The 23097-nt window shown below is 39.0% G+C and overlaps 1 protein-coding gene across 2 annotated transcripts in view; it reads left to right on the top strand.

The window, feature by feature from the left end:
* Window positions 1–23097, top strand: part of ascc3 (activating signal cointegrator 1 complex subunit 3) — a 374033-nt gene that overhangs the window by 103540 nt on the left and 247396 nt on the right. For both annotated transcript variants that reach the window (XM_059982329.1, XM_059982330.1), the window contains exons 12-13: window positions 7600–7776; window positions 11541–11612. In XM_059982329.1, the coding sequence (XP_059838312.1) occupies window positions 7600–7776; window positions 11541–11612 (249 nt within the window). The remainder of the gene's footprint in view (window positions 1–7599; window positions 7777–11540; window positions 11613–23097) is intronic.

The following is a 23097-nucleotide window of genomic DNA, read 5'->3' on the forward strand; positions in this document are numbered from 1 at the left end:
TCCTCACCACCAGGCCATGCTCTTTTCTTGCCACTGTCATCAGGACTCTCACCACCAGGATGAAGAACAGTTAGTACCCCTCAACCATCAACAACAAATAGAGGATAACTACACTCATTTAAGGACTCTGTAATCTTGTTATTTCATGCTTGTTAATTATTGTTATTTGTTTATATGTGCATTTGCACATTTTGTTGTCCATTGATCTTGTTTACAATTAATTTTCTATAGATTTGCTAAGTATGACCACAGAAAAAGAATCTCTGGGTTGGATATGGTGACATGTATATTGCAAGAAAAAGTTTGTAAACCCTTTCCAAGTTCCTGGTTTTCTGCATTGATTACTCACAAAATATGGTCTGATCTTCATCTAAGTCACAAGAATAGACAATCACAATCTGCTTAAACTAATAACACACAAACAATTTAGATGAAGGGATTAAAAGTAACATTAGCAAATTTGCAGATGATGCAAAGCTGGGTGGCAGTGTGAAATGTGAGGAGGATGTTATGAGAATGCAGGGTGACTTGGACAGGTTGGGTGAATGGGCAGATGCAGTTTAATGTGGATAAATGTGAGATTATTCACTTTGGTGGCAAGAACAGAACGTCAGATTACTATCTGAATGGTGTCAAGTTAAGAAAAGGGGAAGTACAACGAGATCTAGGTGTCCTTGTTCAGTCACTGAAAGTAAGCATTCAGGTACAGCAGGCAGTGAAGAAAGCTAATGGCATGCTGGCCTTCATAACAAGGGGAGTTGAGTATAGGAGTAAAGAGGTCCTTCTGCAGTTGTACAGGGCTCTGGTGAGACCCCACCTGGAGTATTGTATGCAGTTTCGGTCTCCAAATTTGAGGAAGGACATTCTTGCTATTGAGGGAGTGCAGCATAGGTTCACAAGGTTAATTCCCAGGATGGCGGGACTGTGAAATGTTGAAAGATTGGAGCGACTGGGCTTGTATACGCTGGAATTTGGAAGGATCAGAGGGCATCTGATTGAAACATATAAGATTATTAAGGGATTGGACATGCTAGAGGCAGGAAACATGTTCCCGATGTTGGGGGAGTCCAGAACCAGAGGCCACAGTTTAAGAATAAGGGGTAGGCCATTTAGAGTGGAGTTGAGGAAAAACTTTTTCACCCAGAAAGTTGTGGATCTGTGGAATGCTCTGCCTCATAAGGCAGTGGAGGCCAAATTTTTGGGTGCTTTCAAGAAAGAGTTAGATAGAGCTCTTAAAGATAGCAGAGTCAAGGGATATGGGGAGAAGGCAGGAATGGAGTTCTGATTGTGGATGATCAGCCACCATCACAGTAAATCATGGTGCTGGCTTGAAGGGCCGAATGGCCTACTCCTGCACCTATTATCTATTGTCTATTGTCAATTGTACTTCATCTTGTTAATACTGAATGCACCATTTAAACAATTACAGTTTAGGTTCAAAAATGTATGTGGACCTCTGGGATTGTACCTTCTACAAAAGCTATTTAGAGTCAGGTGTGCCAATCAATGGAATGAGATCGAAGGTGTGGGTTGTAGAGATGCCCTGCCCCAGGAAAAATAGAAACACAAAATCAGGTTACTGACAGACCCTGCTCTTCTCAAGAAAGGTCTGCTTATGTGCACCATGCCTCAGTCAAAATAACTTTCAGTGGACCTTAGAAGAATTGTAGAGATGCATGAAGCTGAAAAGGCGACAAGAAGATTTTTAAAAATCTGAGTGTTCATCAGTCCACTGTAAGTGAAATTGTCTACAAATGGAGGAAATTCAGTACTGTTGCAACTCTCCCTAGGAGTGGGTGTCCTGCAAAGATCATACCAAGAGCACAACGTGCAAAGTTTTTTTTAAAAATTAAAATCTTTCTTCCCCTCCCGCGCCGCCGCTCCGCTTCAACGTGTAAAGTTGAAGGAGGTGAAAAAGAACATAAGGGTAACAACAAAAGACCTGCAGAAATCTCTAGAACTTGCTAATGTCTCACTTTGCTAGTAAGTAAAACACTGAGCAAGAATGGTGTTCATGGAAGTACACCACAGAGGAAACCACTGCTCTTCAAAATAATAACATTGCTACACGTCTCAAGTTTGCCAAAGATCACCTGGATGTTTTGGAACACTTCTGGGACAGTGTTCTGTGGACAGATGAGACAAACATTTTCAGTAGAAATGCACACTGCTATGTTTAGAGGAAAAAAGGCACTGCATGCCAACACCAAAACCTCATCCCAGCTGTGAAGCTGGTGGAAGGAGAGCCATGGTTTGGGGCTGATTTGCTGTCTCAGGGCCTGGACAGCTTGCAATTGTTGAGGGAACAATGAATTTAAAATTGTATTAAGTCATTTTAATGGCGAATGTCAGGGTAGTGGTCTGACACCTGAAGCTTAATCCAAGTTGGATGATGCAACAAGATGATGGTGTGAAACACAAGAATAAATCAGCAACAGAATTGCTTAAGGAGAAGAAAATTAGTGTTTTGAAATGGCTAAGTCAGAGTCCAGTCTTAACCCATTTGAGATGTTGTGTCATGACCTGAAGATATGCAAGATATCCCGGAAATATTGATGAACAGAATCAGTTTTGCATGAAAGAATTGTCTAAAATTCCTTCTTGCCATTGTGCAAGTCTGATCAGCAGCTACAGAAGACATTTGATGGAGATTATAGTGCTAAAGGAGGTTCTACCAGTAATTAAATACAAGGGTTCATATACATTTTCTTGCAACTGTACGTACTCTAATAATAAATTTTACTTTGAACTTCTCCTGCCTTATTTCCACCCCATATCCTTTCATAGCCTGACCAATCAAGACTCTAATAAATTGTGATAGATGTTGAATGATTCCTGATTAGTAAGATTGCCAAGTATTACGGGTAGAAGGCAAGAGAATGGGATTGAGAGGGGTAGTAAATCAGCCATGATAGAATGGTTGAGCAGAATCAATGGCATAATTCTATTCCTATTGTCTTATGGTTTTAACTCAGTCCACACTTGCAACATCCTCTAAGTAAAGAATTTCCCCATCAGGTTCCCCTTAAATATTTCCTCTTTCACCCTGGACCTATGGCCTTTAGTTCTAGTTGCACTCAACCTGAGGAAAAAATGCCTGCATGCATTAACCCTCATAATTTTATATACCTCCTTAGGATCTCCCATCTGTCTCCTTCACTCCAAGAAATAAAGTGCTAACCTATTCGACCCATTCTTGTAACTCAGCTCCTTGAGCTCTGACAACATCCGTGTAAATTTTCTTTGCACTCTTTAAAGATTACTGATATCATTCCTGTGAGCATGTATGCTGGGTAAAGTGGGATGCTCACAAAACCTGCCAGTTTCTATATCTGTGTATCAAGTAGCTTCATTTTGTTCATTAGCTGTGATTAGCTTTGGTTTCAGAAGTGTTAGCATTGGAACTGAATCAGAATTTGAAGTACTGAAATTGCATGGCTCCACCATAATGATGAAGGAGGCATATGGGATTAATTTACAATTTTGGTTCTGATAAATTACAGAACGGCCTGAAGACTTACAAGCAGCATAATTAAATGATTTATTAGATGAGGAAGCAAAGACATTTATTATCATGGGAAGATTAGCTTTAGTATCACGAATAATTTAGTGGAAATACTGTGAGTGCTGCCTGTGTGTGTATGGTTACAGAACAGTGGGTTGGTGTTTGAGTTTTTGTTCATTTTCTCTCTTTTGTGATTGGTGAAATCTTTTAAATCAGTTTTAAATCATTGTAAGGAAATTCTGCACTTTTCAAGCAGTGAAATTTAATGCAAATGAACGAAACTAAAAAGTGGAGTAAGTAATTAGAATACTGACTGGGTTTCTAATATTTTGTAGTTGCAATGTAAACTTAACAATTCAAAAGCTGAAATGCCATCAGTTCACAAGTACCCATCCCCTGTGTTCAGTACTTTGCTGAACTACTTCTCACAACTATTACAGCCAGTAGTCTTTTTGGATAAATTTCTATTACCTTTGTAAAACACGATAGACCAAGATTTGCCTATTCTTCATTGCAAAATTTCTCAGGCTGTGCCAAGTACATAGAACATGTTCTCTATTCTATGTTCTAAGTAAGTTGGGGTGGTGGTGGTGGACAGCAATCTTGAGGTCTTCTCGGAGATGCTTGATTGGGTTAAGGTCAGGACTGACTGGGCCACTCAAGGACATCAATTTTCTTCATTTGAAGCCATTCCAGGTTATTGTCCTGCTGAAAGATGAACTTCCTACCCAGTTTAAGCTTTCTGGTAGAGGCAGCTTTCATCTTCCCATCAATCCTGACCATATTTCCAGTCCCTTCCTCTGAAAAGCATCCTCGTAGCATGATGTTACTTCCACCATACTTTACAGTGGGGATGGTGTTACCAGGCTGATACACATTATTAGATTTATGCCACACATATCTTTTAGAGCTGAAGCCAAAATATTCCACTTTAGTCTCAACCAACCACAAGACCTTCTTCCATGTCTTTACAGTATCTTCAAAGTGACACTTTGCAAAGCCTTGATGGGCAAGGATATGTTTCTTTTAAGCTAGCGCTTCTTTCTTGCCTTTCTTCCATAAATACCCTTTCTGTGCAAGGCCTTAGAGATTGTGGAGCCATGAACTTCATCTCCAGTTGCAGACACTGACTTCTGCAGCTCACTCAGAGTGACTGTTGACATCACAGTAGTCTTTCTTTCAAGTGCCATTCTTCTCCAGTGACTACGTTTCGAGGGGCAGCTTGACCTAGCAGTGTAGCTCTGGTTTCATATTTTTTCCTGCACTAAGACTGCATCGAGCTCCATGGTGTGTTCAATACCTTTGAGATCGTCTTGTACCCTTCCCACACATTTGTGCTTTTCCATTATCAGTTCCCTGACTTGTCTTGAATGCTCTTTTGTGTTCATCTTGATTTGGTCAATTGAAAATCTACCTTACAGAGAGAAGTGGCATTTATTCTTTTGAATTAATTAGAAGCAGGTAATCCTCCAATTTCCTACATCACTAAATAGAGTAGTTAGTAAGATAATATTGCACCTGAGGAAAGTTAGTGTAGCAATTACAAAGTGAATGATTATATTTTTAGCCTCAAATTTTTGGTTTTTAATTTTTAGTAAATTGTTGACAGGTTTTAGAATTTTTCTTTTGATTTGACTTGATGCTCAGTGTTTTATAGATTAGCTCAAAAAGTCCTACTTCAATATATTTTAAATTTTGAAAATGAGACAGTAAAATGTGAAATAGTTGTGGGGGCTAAATAATTTTTCAAAACACTGTATTTGAAAGATTAAGTAATTAAGGACAGTGGGGAACTGACACAAAAGAGTTGAGGCCTGGATTGTTCTGTCATGGTCATATTGAATGATGGGGAAGGCTTAATGATTACCTTGCTTCTATTTTCTTCTTTTCCCTGTGGAACAAATAGCAATCACTAGAAATTAAAAGCTGGTATTTCAATATAAATGAATTCAAAGGGATTCTTCAAAGTAGATTCAAAATCACAACTTCATATATTGTTGCTGCTCAGTGAATGATCAACATGTGTTGAAAATTATTATTGTGAATAATGTAGCATCATTTGATTTTTTGCTTTGCCTTGTGCTTCATTCTGCACACAGAAGCCAGAACGACAGTTAATTTGTATGTACCGTTTATTTTGCACCAGAAATTTTTAGAATACATTTGTAGCTTGCAAATTATCAGGAACTGATTGAAGTGCGTACTTAATAAAATGTAAACGTTTTGAAAATCAACTGTTAGAATTTTAATTTATGGGCCCATTGTGGTAATAGTTTTAATGTATCCTCTAATGCAACAACTTTACCATAAACAGTTATTTCCGGAGGATGATTAGTAGGTGCAAACTTGAAAACTTGATAAGAAGTAAGTTTTGAGAAATTGGAGAAGTAGGGTGGATTTGGACAGGTAAGGATTGTGACACCAAAAATACACTGCCGCCATTGGTGGTGGTTGTCAATATACACTCAGTGTCCACTTTATCAGATACACCTGTATACCTGCCCATTAATACAAATATCTTGATCACATGGCAGCAACTCAATACACAGAAGCATGCAGACATGAACAAGAGGTTCAGTTGTTGTTCAGACCAAATATTAGAACGGGGAAGAAATGTGATCTAAGTGACTTTGACCATGGAATGATTATTAGTGTCTGACAGGGTTGTTTGAATTTCTCAGAAACTGTTGATCTGGGATTTTCAGGCACAACAGTCTCTAGAGTTTACAGAAAATGGTGCAAAAAACCCCAATAAACATCCAATGAGTGTCAGTTCTGTGGTCGACAATTTCTTGTTAATGAGAGAGGTCAAAGGTGAATGGTTAGACCAGTTCAAGCTGACAGGAAGATGACAACTCAAAGAACCATGTGTTGCAACAGTGGTGTGCGGAAGAGCATATCTGAATGAACAGCATGTTGAACATTGAAGTGGATGGGCTACAGCAGCAGAAGACCATAAACATGCACTCAGTGGCCACTTGATTAGGTACAGGAGGTACCTGATAAAGTGGCTACTGAGTGTAATGATGCTAGATTTGGAAGAACAGTGTGTGTTTCAAAGATTCTAAGTTTACAGGGGTAGTGGAAAGATGAGGTCACTGCAGGCTTGCAGGTCAATATTTTTAAAGACTTTTGGGTAGTGTTCAGTGTGTCAAAGTTGTGATTTAGGATATGCACAACAAAGTAATGGAAGGGGTAAAGTGGAAGCTCAGTCAAGATATTGGAATATAACTGAAAATTTAATTTCAAAAGCAAATCAGCAAAATTGTGGTGAGTATGTGCTCCTATTACTGAGATCGTGCTAGAGTTAAGGAATATTCCTGCATGGTGGTTAAATGCATTTAATAAACATATACAATTGATTAATTAACAGTAGTTTGACTTAATTATTGTCAATCTGGTTGCTTATCTTGCGCATTGAAGCTTCTTAAGTGTTTTCTATGCACTTCTAATTAAATGCTAAAAAAACAAGATTGTCTGTGTGTTCTACTTTCAAAAAAATAACTGAGGTGAAATTGGTTTCCTTGTTTTGAAGCTTGTTTTATAAATGTAATGCATTGACTTATAGTATTTAATGGTATTATGCATTAGAGATTTATAAATGAAGCTTCTCTGAAAATGATATCAGCATTTCCAAATAACTAGATAACAAAATAATTGGCATTCTTTAACATGGACAGGGAGGGAATTGAATGATTTCTTTGTTCTGGTTCCTTAGGGCAGGGTACTTGATAATTCAATGGAGGATACAGTATATCTGCATTTGCCAATTGTTTTTCCAATATGAGCTTTGTTACATTTAAAAGAGTTATCTTTGAATTCTTGATTGCAGGCCCATGAACCACTGATATGTTGTAATAATATTTAAACCATTTACAACCATGAATCATTTTACGTAATTGTGACTTATTTACATTTACAGGGGAGCACAGGGCTAATATGTGAAGTCTAATTTTATCTATAAAATTATCAACAAATGCATTAAAGCTAAATTTAAAGTGCCTCAAAGGGTGTTATGAACATAGCAATACCTTGGAAATAGGCATCATTTAGTATTGTTTGAAAACTGTCATTGTTTTTCTATTTTTTTCAAGGTTGAATCTACACAGAGTATGATCAGAATTCTTGGTTTATCAGCTACACTTCCCAATTACCTTGATGTGGCAAATTTTCTCCATGTTAATCCATTTATTGGGTTATTTTTCTTTGACGGACGATTTCGACCAGTGCCTCTAAGCCAAACTTTTATTGGTGTGAAAACCTCAAATAAGGTAAAGAGAATTTAAAGTTTCCTGTAAAAAATAAAATAATGTTCAAAGTTTATTTCTGATTACTCACATTAATGAGTGCAAGTATCTAATTTGGAAGCCATTTTATGGTTCCAACCAAGAAAATACACTGAATGAGAGGAGTTAGAGAGATCAAATCTAGAAGTTATATTTTATTGTTACATCTTTCATGTAAAAACTAAAGTAAAACATTCTAAAGCTGAAAATGCCAAGCTTAAAAAGAAGACATTAGTTTGAAGTTGACAATGTGATCAAAAATATGAGTTTAATGGTAGTTGCTAAAGAAGGAATTTTTATTCAAATATTAGGACAATTTGTAAGCATTTTTTGATTTATGCACAATTATTCCATAAATTGTTTATTATATTTTCTAGAATTGTTAATATGTATTAATTCTTGACAGATTTCTAACTGTGAAAGGTTGTTATTCTTTTCATCTCCTGAATGTGTTGCCATATTGTCATGTCCATTGTTTTTAACAAGAGCTTCTTCAGTAATTGTTCAATTTAACTGAAACAGATGCTTCAACACATTTCAAGATCTGAACCCTTGTTAGTGATCCTTCATGAGAGTTTGTGTGCATGAAGCATGTTAGTCACTTGGTTATTAAATTCCATCAACATGAATAGAACAGCACAGCAACAGGCAATTTACCATGTCGGCACTGACCATGATGTCATTCTAACTCATTTCATCTGCCAGCACATAGTCCGTATTTCTCTATTCCCTCCCTGTGTCAGGTCTGTTTAAATGCCTGCTAACATTGCTAATGTATTTGCTTCTACTGTCACTATTCCAGGCATCTACAATTCTTAAAAAATCTTCCCTTCCCACCTTCAATCTATGTTTTCTAGCATTTGACATTTCTTCTCTGGGGAAAAATGGTTCTATGTACCCAACCCTATCCATGCCTTTCATAATCTTAAATGCTTCTACTGCAAATACTCCCAACAAAAATCATTCTATATTTGTCTGACCTCTCCTAATGGTTAGTATACATCAATCCAGACAATATCCTGTAAGTATTCTTCTGTGCCCTCTCCACATCCTTCCTTTAGTGAAGTTGTGCGACTGGGCTTGTATACACTGGAATTTAGAAGGATGAGAGGGGATCTGATTGAAACATATAAGATTATTAAGGGATTGGACACGCTGGTGGCAGGAAGCATGTTCCCACTGATGGGTGAGTCCAGAACTAGAGGCCACAGTTTAAGAATAAGGGGTAGGCCATTTAGAACAGAGATGCGGAAAAACTTTCACCCAGAGAGTGGTGGATATGTGGAATGCTGTGCCCCAGAAGGCAGTGGAGGCCAAGTGTCTGGATGCATTCAAGAGAGAGTTAGATAGAGCTCTTATAGATAGTGGGGTCAAGGGATATGGGGAGAGGGCAGGAATGGGGTACTGATTGTGTATGATCAACCATGATCACAGTGAATGGCGGTGCTGGCTAGAAGGGCCAAATGGCCTACTCCTGCACCTATTGTCTATTGAAAGGATCTATATTTACTGATGTACCTTTATCAGCTTAGTTTACAAGCAGTGAATTTATGCAACTGAATAGCTGTATACACACCCAGAAGGTTTCCCTAACCCTCCAAGAAAAGGTAATATCCGGGGAAAAAGCGCCATGCTGGCCAGGCGTTCCTTGTGGACCCGTTGTGATCTTCATGTGTCTGACCTGGGGTCCTCCACATCTACAGTAGTTGGTCTCCAGAGAGTTGTCACTGGCTGTGCTCCCAAAATCCTTTATTCTTACTCCTGATCAGATCAATCTCTGGCAACGTACACAAAATGCTGGAGGAACTCGCCATAAAACATCGACTGTTTACTCTTTTCCATAGATGGTGCCTGGCCTGCTGAATTCCTCCAGCACTGAGTGTGTGTTACTCAGATTTCCAGCATCTGTGACTTTTCTCATGTTTGTACAGATCAGTCTCTTGATATTTCAGTTTTGTTGGCTCAAGGTCATTTGACTGACCCGTGTCAAATCTCATTGGATGTAGCCCAAGGCTATAAGCAGTATTGTTTTATGCCTTTCAACTCTGTGCCTTAGGTGACTTCTTTTGTTCTATTCATTTCTGATTGGTTCAAACCAGTCAAACCGGTCACCCCGACACAGAATTTTGATGACAAGTTACCTCTGCAAACCTGTCATGTTATACAATAAAATACTTCTTACCTGAGAATGCCCAAACCTGAATTATGTTCAGCAACAACACACACAAAATGCTGGTGGAACACAGCAGGCCAGGCAGCATCTATAAGGAAAAGCACTGTCGACGTTTCAGGCCGAGACCCTTCAACAGTGCTTCTCCTGATAGATGCTACCTGGCCTGCTGTGTTCCACCAGCATTTTGTGTGTGTTGTTGTTTGAATTTCCAGCATCTGCAGATTTCCTCTTGTTTGCACTTTATGTTCAGCAGATCATTAGCAGAACCTCTTTCTTCACATTTTCAATTGCTCTGATTAAACTATCCCTGAGCAAGAATCAGTTTACCAAACAGTCAGTAAAATGGCAGCTGCAAGAACTGTCTCACAAAATGGTCACATTCATTCTTGTTCACTGATTGTAGTTCTGTCCGGCCACTATCCTGAGGTTATCAGGAAAGGGAAAAATAAATCCCAAGTCTAGAAATGTGAGATAAAAAAGCTAATTATTCAATTGTGTTGAATTCTTTGAATCCAGAAGGCTGTAATATGACTATGCAGTACCATGAAACTAGATTCACCTAGGCACCTAATTTGTTTGCCATGATGGACACAAAGAAGTTTTCAGATGATACAGCAGTCTCTCTTTGTAGCACAGATATTAGTCTAGCATCTAAACCATTGCCCAACATTCTGGTGATAATCTGCATGCCTGATTAATTTGAGCATGCAATCCCAGTGCCTGTTTCACAGACTAATGGCAGCATATGAAACAAGATTGAACTTCATGAGGCAATTTTAATCTGATTTATAGGGTAAGTTAGCTTAGAAGTTGAGGGGTAAGCTAGAAAGCATCATATTGAATAATATCCTGTTTTGACTATTGAAGAGTAAAATCTTGCAGGATAGGTAATTCTTTCATGTTTGCAGAAGTTATTTAACTTTCCATGTAATTCTGCTATCTTCACATCAATTTACTGGATCTGTGAAACAAACTAAAGAAAGATGCAGTTTCAAGCTCCTTTCATGAGATCCTCAAGTACTTTAGGTCAATAAGGTAGTTATTGAGTATTGTTGCTCACTTAATGTAGAAAGTGAACTTCAAATTCCTGGAAGCCTCCAGCCTTGTTTGATACCATATAGCATGTAAATGAAACTTTATTTTATGCCGAAAAGTATACTTCTAATATTTTTCAAAGGGGAGCAAAGCTAATTTGCTTTTGATCTGCAGAACTGAACAAACATAGAAATCTACAGCACATTACAGACCCTTTGGCCCACAATATTGTGCCAACCATGTGACCTACTCTAGAAACTGCCTAGAATTTCTCTAGCACATAGTCCTCTATTTTTCTAAGCTCCATGTACCTAGCTAAAAGGCTGTTTTTCTGTCAGTGGGGAGACAAAAATATAAAGCAAACTGCTTGTCTGTTAAATCAAATCCATAATATGTCAGCCCTCTAGCTAATGGATGCCATCCTGATGACTGAGAATTGTTCTCTTTTTGTTAGTTTTGTCCCTCACATTGGAAACAAGCAGTCAGGACAGATACAATGCTCTCTATTTGAAACCACATAATTTATTTCCTTCATTTATAGATGCAACAACTGCGTGATATGGATGAAGTATGTTATGAGAAGGTACTGGAAAAACTGAAGGAAGGCCACCAGGTAAAAGTTTTTTTTCTGGTAATTTTTCTTTGTGTTTGTGTACTTAAGATGATGGTTTATTACTTTATAGGGATCATTTTTGAATTTTTTCCAGGTTTTTTTTAGGAAATTAGCAATATTGACACATTTATAAAATAACTTGTTTGTCTTACAGCAGAATTTATATATTGCCAAAGCAGAGAGAAAAACGAATTATCATTTTTTGCAAAGGACTACTGCATTCTCTTTTGACCAATATTTTTACGCACACATTTAGAATATGGTAAATATAATGAATCAGAAAGTTAAAGATTAATGATACATTCCTATCTGGAGAGTAGTTAAATCTAAATTAGTCCAAATTGATTTGTAATGAAACTACCTTTATATATAATACTGAGATAAATATGAGCATTTATGCTAAGTTTGTTTAGAGGTTCCACCTGTTTGAACTGTCTCAGTTCATGCTGAGAAGGCAGATCATTCCTATTCATGCTGTAGGTGTCTGTTTCATGCTCAGAGTTTCATTTTAGTGAGAACTAATTACAGACCAGAAATTGTGTGAAGAGTAATGTGGAAACAAAAATCTTGATTGATTTTTCTGTGTATGGGTGATAAAAGTTTACTTTTTTAAGCATTTCAGTTGCATTACAGTATTAAAAATATAGATTAGGAAATAATTTGCTGATATGCAATTCACTATGTTAAAAATGAATGACAGATTATCAGTAGGGATTATTCTTCCCCAGGCAATCACTGGTTCTTAACAAATGATTCCATATTTTAAAGTTTTATGTACTTCAAACTTGTGTCTCCAACTTAATTTTCATAGCAATAAAAATGCTATTCAGTTAGAAGTGAATTTAATGTGGTGTAGAGCAAAGTTATAACTTTCACCCTTATTGGCGCATGCAAAATTTGACCCCTGACTTTTAATTAGGATCTTTATTTATTCTATATCTGTGCTCCAGAAATGCTCCTTTCTAGACTTACAGCATGATTTGCAACCTTTTTCATCTAAAACAATTGCTAGCTTTTACTAATGGTTATTAGTAAATAATAATATATTAATAAAATGTATAGCATACCTTTTTTTAAAAAAAATGTGTTAATATAAGAACATTACAATGCCTATTGTCAACACTGCTGTCAAAGGTTACACTGCCAGCTCATTTGTATGGACCCGACAGGTAGCAGTGGTGCTAGAGCACCTGTATAAGGATATGATTGCCCAGAAGGTATTCAACAACTGTTTTATTAACTTGCACTAGCATATATATTAAAAATACTTCTCATTCCAGTACTGTGTTATGGTTGATTTATGGAATACTGGTAACTGATAATTACTTCAGCGTACAGTAATCAGCCAGGCTGTTCAATAATTTATCACAAACTCAGGGTATTCTAAAATGCTCTGCAGCATGTTGAAAACCCTGGTAATGTAGGTACTGTTCTGATATAGTTAAATTAGAAGCAAATGTACACTATATGCATTAGGTTCACACAAATTATAATGAAGCAGGTAACATCAACAATTAGTTGATAATTATTGAACATCGTCTTGATTCTTCAAATCCCTTGTGATCTTTTAAGTTTACTTGTGAAGATATATCATATAATCCATTTGGTTTGAAGGTGGAAGAGAACACTCCTACCATGGTGAAGAATTATAGGACTTTTATGAAAGGCAGAATATTTGAAATGCAGTAATTCTTTAGTATGATGTTACAATAGACTATATGCTCAGGTCTTTGGAATGCAGCTTCAATCTGTGATCATCTCATTTGGAGAGAAGATTCAGCAAAAGGTGTATTGATTTTTGTGGATCACAATCTCAGATAGGTCCTTTAAGTGGGCAAAGAGTATAGAAGCAGGAGAATGAATAATTGAGCCCAAACATTTTTACATTATTTTGTTGAATTAATGAACAATGTTAATGGTTGAAACCTAGGAACTATGATTCCTGCTTTGTGATCCCCAAATGGAATCATATGAAAGGACAAGCAGTGCACAAAAAAACATGCACTTGAAAATTTGAGTAAAATAATACTTTTGCTGCAGTTAATTATTTTGTGACTGGGACATGATTTGAATTAGAGGATGAAGTTCATTTCCTTCTCTCTAGTATCTTGCAACATTTTTGTATTCCTAACTTTTGGAAAAGGGTGTACATTGCTTCCAAGGTAATAATTCTAGATGAAGCTCAAATTTTAATAATTACTTATGCACGGAGTCACTGCAATGTTTTGAGTTGAAAGTCTTCTTAAATCCATCCCCACTCTTTTCCTGTCCTTGCTCCTATGAAAAGTTACCTAAGATCTATCACTTCAGTTAATATTATGAGGATTGATAATTGACTGGAAGATTGGGAAAACTTCAGAAGTCAGTAAAACGAGATGAAAATAAGCAAGCAAGAAATGCAATACTATTTACCAGGCTCATCTATATGTACGTAATTGTGGAGACAATAGCTTGCGTAAATGTTGACTGGGGATTCAATAATTGGGAATAAGGAGAAGGCAAAGTATCTGGGAAGAAGGCACTAAAATAATCTTACCCTTTAGAGAAAATGTAGTGTGGTTGTGAATTAGAGTTTGTGGATGACACAAAAGGTGATGCTGTGAAGCAAAGAAGGTTACCTAAGACTAGAAGAGGACATGGAGCAGAAGATTTTACAGCATATGAAATGATGCATTTTGTGAAGTCAAGCATTTATTGCACAGTAACAAAACACACAAAATACTGGAAGAACTCAGCAGATCGGGCAGCATCTAAGGAAATTAATAAACAGTTGGTATTTTGTCTGGGACCCTTCTTCAGGAATGATAAGGAACGGGGAAAATGCCAGAAAAAAAGGTGGAGGGAGGGGAAAGAGATGAGCGGAAGGTGATAGGGGAAGCCAGGTGGGTGGGGAAGGAAAAAGGCTGGAGAAGAAGGGATCTGAGAGGAGAGGAGAGTGGAGCATAGGAGAAAGGAAAAGAGGAAGAGGGGACACAGGGGAAATGATAGGCAAGTGAAAAGAGGTTAAAGGCCAAAGAGGGGAATAGAGGAAGATAGGAGGGATAGAGGAAGAGGAACCTTATACTATAAGTTCTGAACATAGTTGGTAGATAGTTTGCTGAAGAAGTAGTTCAGCTGAACATAGAATATATGAATTGGCATGATGTGTTGCAACTTCAGTAAACATTGGTTAAGCCACACTTGGAATACTGTGTGCACTTCTGGTTGTCACACTTTTGGAAAGATATGGTTTTGCTAGAGAGTGCAAAGGAGGTTCACCAGAATGTTGCCAGGATTAGAAGACTTTAATATGGGGAGAAACTGGATAGGCAGTGTTTGTTGGAGCGAAGGTGGCTGAGGAATGACCTGATAGAGGTATGTATGGGGCATAGATAAAGGAGATGGTCAGAATCATTTTCCCATGGTAAGGATATGAAAAGCAAACTACTTGGGTAGGTTTAAGATGGATTTGAGGGGAAATATTTTTTTCAACGCAGAGCATGGTTGATATCTGGAACTCGCTGCCAAAGAAAGGGGTGTGGTCAGATATGATCACCGTATTTAAGAGATATTTGGACAGATAGTTAAATAGGCAAGCTACAGAAGAATTTGTCTTCTGGTGAAAACGATGGATTAATGAAGATGGACACAAATGTTGGCATTGATATGATGGACAGAAAGGCCCATTTCAGTGCTGCACAACTCTGTCTCTGAACGTAACAAGAAAGTGCCCTGGCCTGCCTCCTGGAGTCTTACAAGACGTAGTTATAGATGCGTACGCATTGATCACTTTCTTCCAAAGTTATGTAGATTCTGGAAAATTCACGACTGATTAGAAAATTGTAGGTGTTCCACTCAAGAAATGAGGGAGGTCGGGCCAGAACTTTAAAATGAAGCTGATAATTTACCAGGACTTACAGATCAGTGGACTCATTAAATATGTCATTGGAAAATGCTATTATTTAGGACAGAACATTGAGGAAGTCATAATTCAAAGAAGCTGTCAAAATGGTTTTATTTAAGGAAAATGATGCTTGACCTTAATGAGTTTTTTTGATGATGTAATGAGCTGAGTGAATATAATGAACCAATAAGTGAAGTCTGTTTGGATTTCCAAAAGGCATTTTATTAGATGTCGCAAGGTAAAACGCTCATGGTTTTTGGGGTTGGATGGGAGGGAGGCAGAATTAATACAGATGTGCATTTTGCTAACGGAAAACGATGAATCAGGACGAAGAGGTCATATCCAGTTTGGCATTCTGTAACAAATGGTGTATCACAGGGATCAATTTTACAGCATCAACTAGTTAGAAATAACATTATTGACTTAATTGTAGGTTAGGTCCATTCATATGGTTTAAATAATGGCACGATTTTGCTGAAGTACATACATGACAGGTGCTGAGATGTTTCCACATGGGGAGAATTTGGAACCTGGGGCATAATTTCAGAAAAAAGAAGTTGCCCATTCAAATCAGATACAGGTGAATCTCTTTTCTCAATAAGACTCTGAATCTTTGGCATGCTTTTTCTCAAGGAGCTGTGGAGCTCCTGCAGAATTTTGTATATATCAGTGATAAATACAAAATGGAAACAGATTTTTGGTGTGTAGAATAGTCAATGTTTATAGGAACAGTCAGAAAAGAAGGGGGAAAGAAAGCAAAAATCAGATGAGCCATGAGCTGTGCTGGTTTCCAGACACTGCTCATCGCTAGTGGAGTTTGTGGCAGTTCGATGCAGACCATTTTATTTGCCACAGGAATTCACCTCTGTCCTTATACTTGGTGTCTACATTCCCGCCAGCACTAACACTAAGGAGACACTCTGTGAACTGTATGGGGCTATTAGCGAACTGCAGAACGCACATCCTGATGACTGTTTACTGTCGCCAGTGATTTTAACCACGCGAACATTAAGTCAGTTCTCCCCAAACTCCATCAGTATGTGGACTTTGCAACGAGAGGGGAGAACACGTTGGACCTTGCTTATAGAAACATCCCCGACGCTTACCGGGCAGAGCCCCACCCCCACCTTAGTTACTCAGACCACATCTCTGTTACGCTAATCCCAGCATACAGACCTCTCGTCAGGTGCTCCAGACCAGTTCAGAAGCAGGTAAAAATCTGGCCAGCAGGAGCCATTTCTGCTCTTCAAGACTGCTTTGAACACACTGACTGGCACATGTTCAGGGAGGCTGCAACCGATGGCGACTCTACCAACTTAGAGGAGTACACAGCATCAGTGACCAGCTTCATCGGCAAGTGCATTGATGATGTTACTCTGTCCAAGACCATCACTATACTCACTAACCTGAAGCCATGGATGACCGTGGAGGTGCGTGCGCTGCTGAGGACCCGCGACTCTACCTTCAGAGCAGGCGACAAGGCAGCTCTAACAACAGTGAGGGCCAAACTGTCCCGAGCCATCAGAGGGGCAAAGTGTGCACGCACCCAGCTAATCCACAGCCACTTCCAGGACAGCGGCAACATGCGGCGCATGTGGAAGGGCATCCAGGACATCACCAATTACAGGACAACATCACCTGACTGTGCAGGTGATGCCTCCCTCCCAGATGCGGTGAATAACTTCTATGCCTGGTTTGAGGCGAAAAATGATGTGGCGGCGAGGAAGTTTACCCCTCCTACAAATGACCAGGTGCTGTGTCTCACCGTGGCCAATGTGAGAAGAACCCTGTGCAGGGTCAACCCATGGAAGGCTGCTGGACCAGACAACATCCCTGGTAGAGTGCTCAGAGGATGTGCAGACCAGCTAGCAGATGTTCTCACTGACATCTTAAACATCTCCCTGAGCAGCGCCACCGTTCCAATGTGCTTCAAGGCCACCACCATCGTCCCCGTACTGAAGTCTTCCGTATCCTGCCTAAATGACTACCGTCCCATTGCACTTACATCCATCATCATTAAGAGTTTCGAGAGGTTCGTCATGAGGCATATCAGGACCCTGCTACCCCCCTCACTGGACCCCCTGCAGTTTGCATACCGTCCCAACTGCTCAACAGATGACGCCATTGCCACCACCCTCCACCTGGCCCTAACCCACCTGGACAAAAAAGACACATACGTTCAGATGCTGTTCATAGACTTCAGTTCAGCATTCAACACAATCATCTCTCAGAAACTGATTGGAAAGCTGAGCCTACTGGGACTGAACTGGATCTGCAACTGGACCCTATACTCCCTGACTGGGAGACCTCAGTCAGTCCGGATCAGGAGCAGCTTCTCCAACACCATCACACTGAGCACAGGGGCCCCCCCAGGGCTGTGTGCTCAGTCCACTGCTGTTCACTCTGCTGACCAACGACTGTGCTGCAACACACAGCTCGAACCACATCATCAAGTTCGCCAATGACACGACAGTGGTGGGTCTCATCAGCAAGAACAACGAGTCAGTTTACAGAGAGGAGGTGCAACAGCTAACGGACTGGTGCAGAGCCAACAACCTGTCTCTTAATGTAAACAAAACAAAAGAGATGGTTGTTGACTTCAGGAGGGCATGGAGCGACCACTCCCTGCTGAACATCGATGGCTCCTCAGTAGAGATTGTTAAGAGCACCAAATTTCTTGGTGTTCACCTGGCGGAGAATCTCACTTGGTCCCTCAACACCAGATCCATAGCAAAGAAAGCCCAGCAGCGTCTCTATTTTCGGCGAAGGCTGAGGAAAGTCCATCTCCCACCCCCCATTCTCATCAGATTCTACAGGGGTTGTATTGAGAGCATCCTGAGCAGCTGCATCACTGCCTGGTTCGGAAATGCACCATCTCGGATCGCGAGACCCTGCAGCGGATAGTGAGTTCAGCTGAGAAGATCATCGGGGTCTCTCTTCCCGCCATCACGGACATTTACACTACACGCTGTATCCGCAAAGGAAACGGCATTATGAAGAACCCCACGCACCCCTCAAACAATCTCTTCTCCCTCCTGCCGTCTGGGAAAAGGCTCCGAAGCATTTGGGCTCTCACGACCAAACTATGTAACAGTTTCTTCCCCCAAGCTAACAGACTCCTCAATACCCAGAGCCTGAACTGACACCTTGCCCTATTGTCCGGTTTATTATTTATTGTAATACCTGCACTGTTTTTGTGCACTTTATGCAGTCCTGTGTAGGTCTGTAGTCTACTGTAGCTTTCTCTGTGTTGTTTTATGTAGTTCAGTCTGGTTTTGATACTGTTGTCATGTAATACCATGGTCCTGCAAAACGTTGTCTCATTTTTACTATGTACTGTACGAGCAGTTATGGTCGGAGTGACAATAAAAGTGACTTGACTTTACTTGACTTGATATTAGTGAATGGCTTGAAGAGTTGTAGGGAACTTTCCTGCTCCTGTTGTATTTTGTTCTTTAGTTTTTGGTTCTCTGCCCCAACTGTGCATGTGGCTGAATAATGTTCTTATTCAGTGATTTAGGATTATTTCAGTCCTTCACCAGTGTGATATGAATAGGTTATTATTATTTTTGAAATTAAAGCTTGTACATTTTCTACATTTGGTCAGCAGTCAACAAAGGATTATTTTTATATACTAAAACATTTGTTCATTTGGTAGCCAAACAAGTTTAAGGTTGGAAATCATAACCTGTTTATAAATCTTCATTTTATTTGGGCATACAGATGTACTTGTTTTTCATCTTAATTTCTGCTTTAATTGCTTGATGTATTCTCTGCGCTCTGCAATATGATTTTGAAGTACAATGACATTTAACTAAAATATCTTTGTTTTATTGTCCTTGTTTTGTATTTATATTTAGTGTACATTAAGTGGCACTTTGAATGACTTCAGCTGCTTTACAATTTATTTTTTATAGAACTGTTTTGCAGTATATTTATAAATGTCATTTTAGTAAATGCATTATGATATGAAACTTGTGTTTTAATTTTATGGAGAATCGGAGTTGAGACAGATGAGGCTTCTATTTCTCGTGCTAAAATAGTATGAACACTGAGCTTTGAGTAGTTGGAAGGGTGTAGACATTTGGAATGATAGATGGATATTGTCTCTTTCTTGTTGATTTTTTAAGTCATACTGTGAAAAATTTTCACCTCTGTTTGGCTTTTGGGAAATTAAAACTTGACTATTCAGTCATTAATTTTGATCTGTCTGCTCGAACTAATGAGACAGCTTGTTTGAGCCTTCAGTTTGAATTAACAGTTGGATGTACAATTTTATCATCTATGTGTTGCCCTCATCCTCCTGAGTTGCTTGTTGAATGTGGATGCAGGTAACCGTGACAATAATATATGGCAATGACCTACAATGTCTTTATTTTCAAGTTCTCTTGTGGTGCTCCGGTTCAAACAATTGGTGAGATTGCAAAGCAGAAGTGCTGAGAGTAGCTCTGTTATATCATACAAATAATGCTGATTGGATATCATTTTAGAGCTTTTGTTTCTTCTGTTACATTAGGCAGCTAATCTAATCTGAACATAATTTTGAAAGAGAGATTTCAAAACTTGTAACCACAAAGCATGCATAATCAATAATCAATATTTACTTTTGAAATTCTCATTTTGTCATGGATTCTTCTTGTGTCAGTTTTTTACAGCAAAATATTCTAAAATAATAATTGACATTTATATATAGCCAATTTAAAAGCAATGCTGTTGCTAATTGTGCCATTAATAAATGCACACAAAATACCAACTGTTTACATTCTTAATAAAATTCTCTGTTTTTTTTGCCATTCAATAAGTCTTAACATTGCTTTCCTGCTTTCTCTTCATGGCCCTTGATTTGTTTCTTTTTTAAATGTCTGTCAGTTAGCATCAAGATTCTGCAAGTGTAGGTCCAATCTACACAATCTTTCTTGATGTGTCACTTTTTTTGACACCTGGAACCTAATAATTCTACTGGGCATTGCTTCCACTGAAGTATGTTGTTCCTTAAATATCAAGATGAAATTTGTGAACTTGGTTTAGTCTTGCCACCGCTCTGTAAATTAAGAAGACAATTAGTCTTTCTAAAGACATGCTGTGTTAACCCTTTGTGTTTGATACATATGACCTCCAAATCTCATTGTACTCCAATATTTTATAACTACTGTTTTTATCTAAAAACTGTTTTATCATTTTGTTTTACAAATTTGATATTCTTACATTTTACTACTTCATATATTTCTTTCTGTTAACGTTTCAATCTCTGTCAGTCTATCTATCTTCTTTGTATCATCACAAATATGACTACAGCACAATTTCTCTTTTCAGCCAAATCATTGAAAAAGATTATCTAGTTGAAACACCAGCACAGATCCTTGTGCATCTCACTAGCTATTGATTTACAAGGAATCCTGTAAATGCCAGCAGACCTAAGTCCCAGGTCATCTTTGACCTACACAAGCTATGACTTGAGCTTTCTTATGGGTTTGTGGATGGTATTAATCCAGTATTTCTTCAGGATTCTGACAATCCTTCCAGAAACCATGCAATTAGTCCCTGTGAATGCCGAGCAGCATATATCGGCCAGGTCGGACACATGGTGGAAATGCACATCAAAGAACACAGGAGGTGTATCCATTTGGGTTACCCGGAAATATCAGCAATAGTAGAATATTGCATTTGCATGGTCATATGATTGACTTTGACAGCATTAGACTACTGTGCCACACCAATGGCTTTTGGGACCGCCTGGTAAAGGAAGCCATTGAAGTAAAACTAGAGGGAAAGAATTTTAAGAAAGACAAAAGTCTCACTCTAAGTAACAACTGGAATTTGATCGTAAACAAGGTGAGAGAGCGGAAGCTTGATTGGATGACAGTTGACCAATCTGGAGGGTGGACTACAGGGATTTAAATACCATTGGACTAAACTTACTGAGATATCATCCATGAAGGGGCTCGCAGAGTTTGTTAACAAAACATCAGTTATAATTGATACCTCTACCTGGCTGGAAGCCTGGAAAGAGTTTATTTGTCATATACGCTGGGAAAGCACTAGATCCTATTTCATTACGGGTATCATTTCTGGAATACAACCAGCCTCATGTTCTAGTGAAGAACAGGAGGAAAGGCCAAATGTGCGTCCAAAGATTGAGTGCATGAAAGAGGGTGATGAGGATCTCTTCTGGGGCAGAGGTGCCTTGTCCAAGAGGGATAGGTTGCAGCTGAACTGGAGGAGCTCAGTATTCTGGCAGGGAGCAACTCGGATGAATCTCAATTTGTTTGGTAGGGATGTGCAACCCAAAGTAGTAGAGTAACAGATAGATACTTTATTGCTCTCAAAAGAAATTACAGTATCACTATAGCATTACAAGTGCACAGATATACAAATATTAGAAGAGAAGTAAGAAAGAATAAAAAATAATTTACTGCAAACAGAGTGGGTTATCACTTCCCTGGTATAGGTTGACTCATGATAGGGCCTAATGACCGAGGGTAAGAATTACCTCATATAGTGCTCTTTGGGGCAGAACAGTCATCTTAGTCTATTACTAAAAGTGCTTTTCTGTTCAGCCAAGGTGACATGCGAGGGTGAGAAACATTGTCCAGAATTGCCAGGATTTTCCATCAGTTCCTTGTTCTGCCACAGCCTCCAGTGTTTCTAGTTTGACTTCTATAACAGAGCCAGTCTTTCTAATAAGCTGAAAAAAGATATAGCTCTTAAAGTGAGTAGACAGAGAATGAGGAAGGCCTGAAAGGATAAACTGATTTTTTTTTAATGTAGGAAACCTACAGGTAAGGCAGATAAACTCAGGACATCCCAGTATGTGGGACTGTGATATTGTAGCTGTTACAGAAACATGATTGAGGGATGGGCAGGATTGCCAGCTCCATGTTCCAGAGTACAGATTCAACAGGTATATACACATACATGTGCACGTGCACACACACATCCTATCTCACCCCTTGCTCCAACTTGTGCATCTTTGCCATATATCCTTGCCTCTTGCACACAAGAGGCATTTTCAGAAGGCATTTGATAAGGTCCCACATAGGAGATTGGTGGGTACAATCAAAGCTCAGGGTGAATGGGTGTTTCTCGGAATGGCAGGTGGTTACTAGTGGGGTGCCACAGGGCTCAGTATTGGGATGACAGCTGTTTACAACTTATGTCAACGATTTGGATGAAGGCATTGAAAATAACATCAGCAAATTTGCTGATGATACTAAGCTGGGTGGCAGTGTGACATGTGATGAGGATTTTAGGAGAATTCAGGGTGACTTGGATTGGCTGGGTGAGTGGGCAGATACTTGGCAGATGACGTTTAATGTGAATAAGTGTGAGGTTATCCACTTTGGGAGTAAGAACAGGAAGGCAGATTATTATCTGAATGGTGTAGAATTAGGTAAGGGAGAAATACAAAGAGATCCAGGAGTCCTTGTTCAACAGTCACTGAAGGTGAATGAGCAGATCTCTGCAGCACTGCAGAGTGCAGTGCAGCAGGCAGTGAAGAAGGGTAATGGAATGTTGGCCTTTATTACAAAGGGAATTGAGTACAAGAGCAAGGAAATCCTCTTGCATTTGTACAGAGCCCTGGTGAGACCACACCTGAAGTAT

The sequence above is a fragment of the Hypanus sabinus genome, chromosome 10, assembly GCF_030144855.1.
Source record: "Hypanus sabinus isolate sHypSab1 chromosome 10, sHypSab1.hap1, whole genome shotgun sequence".
Lineage (NCBI taxonomy): Eukaryota > Metazoa > Chordata > Chondrichthyes > Myliobatiformes > Dasyatidae > Hypanus > Hypanus sabinus.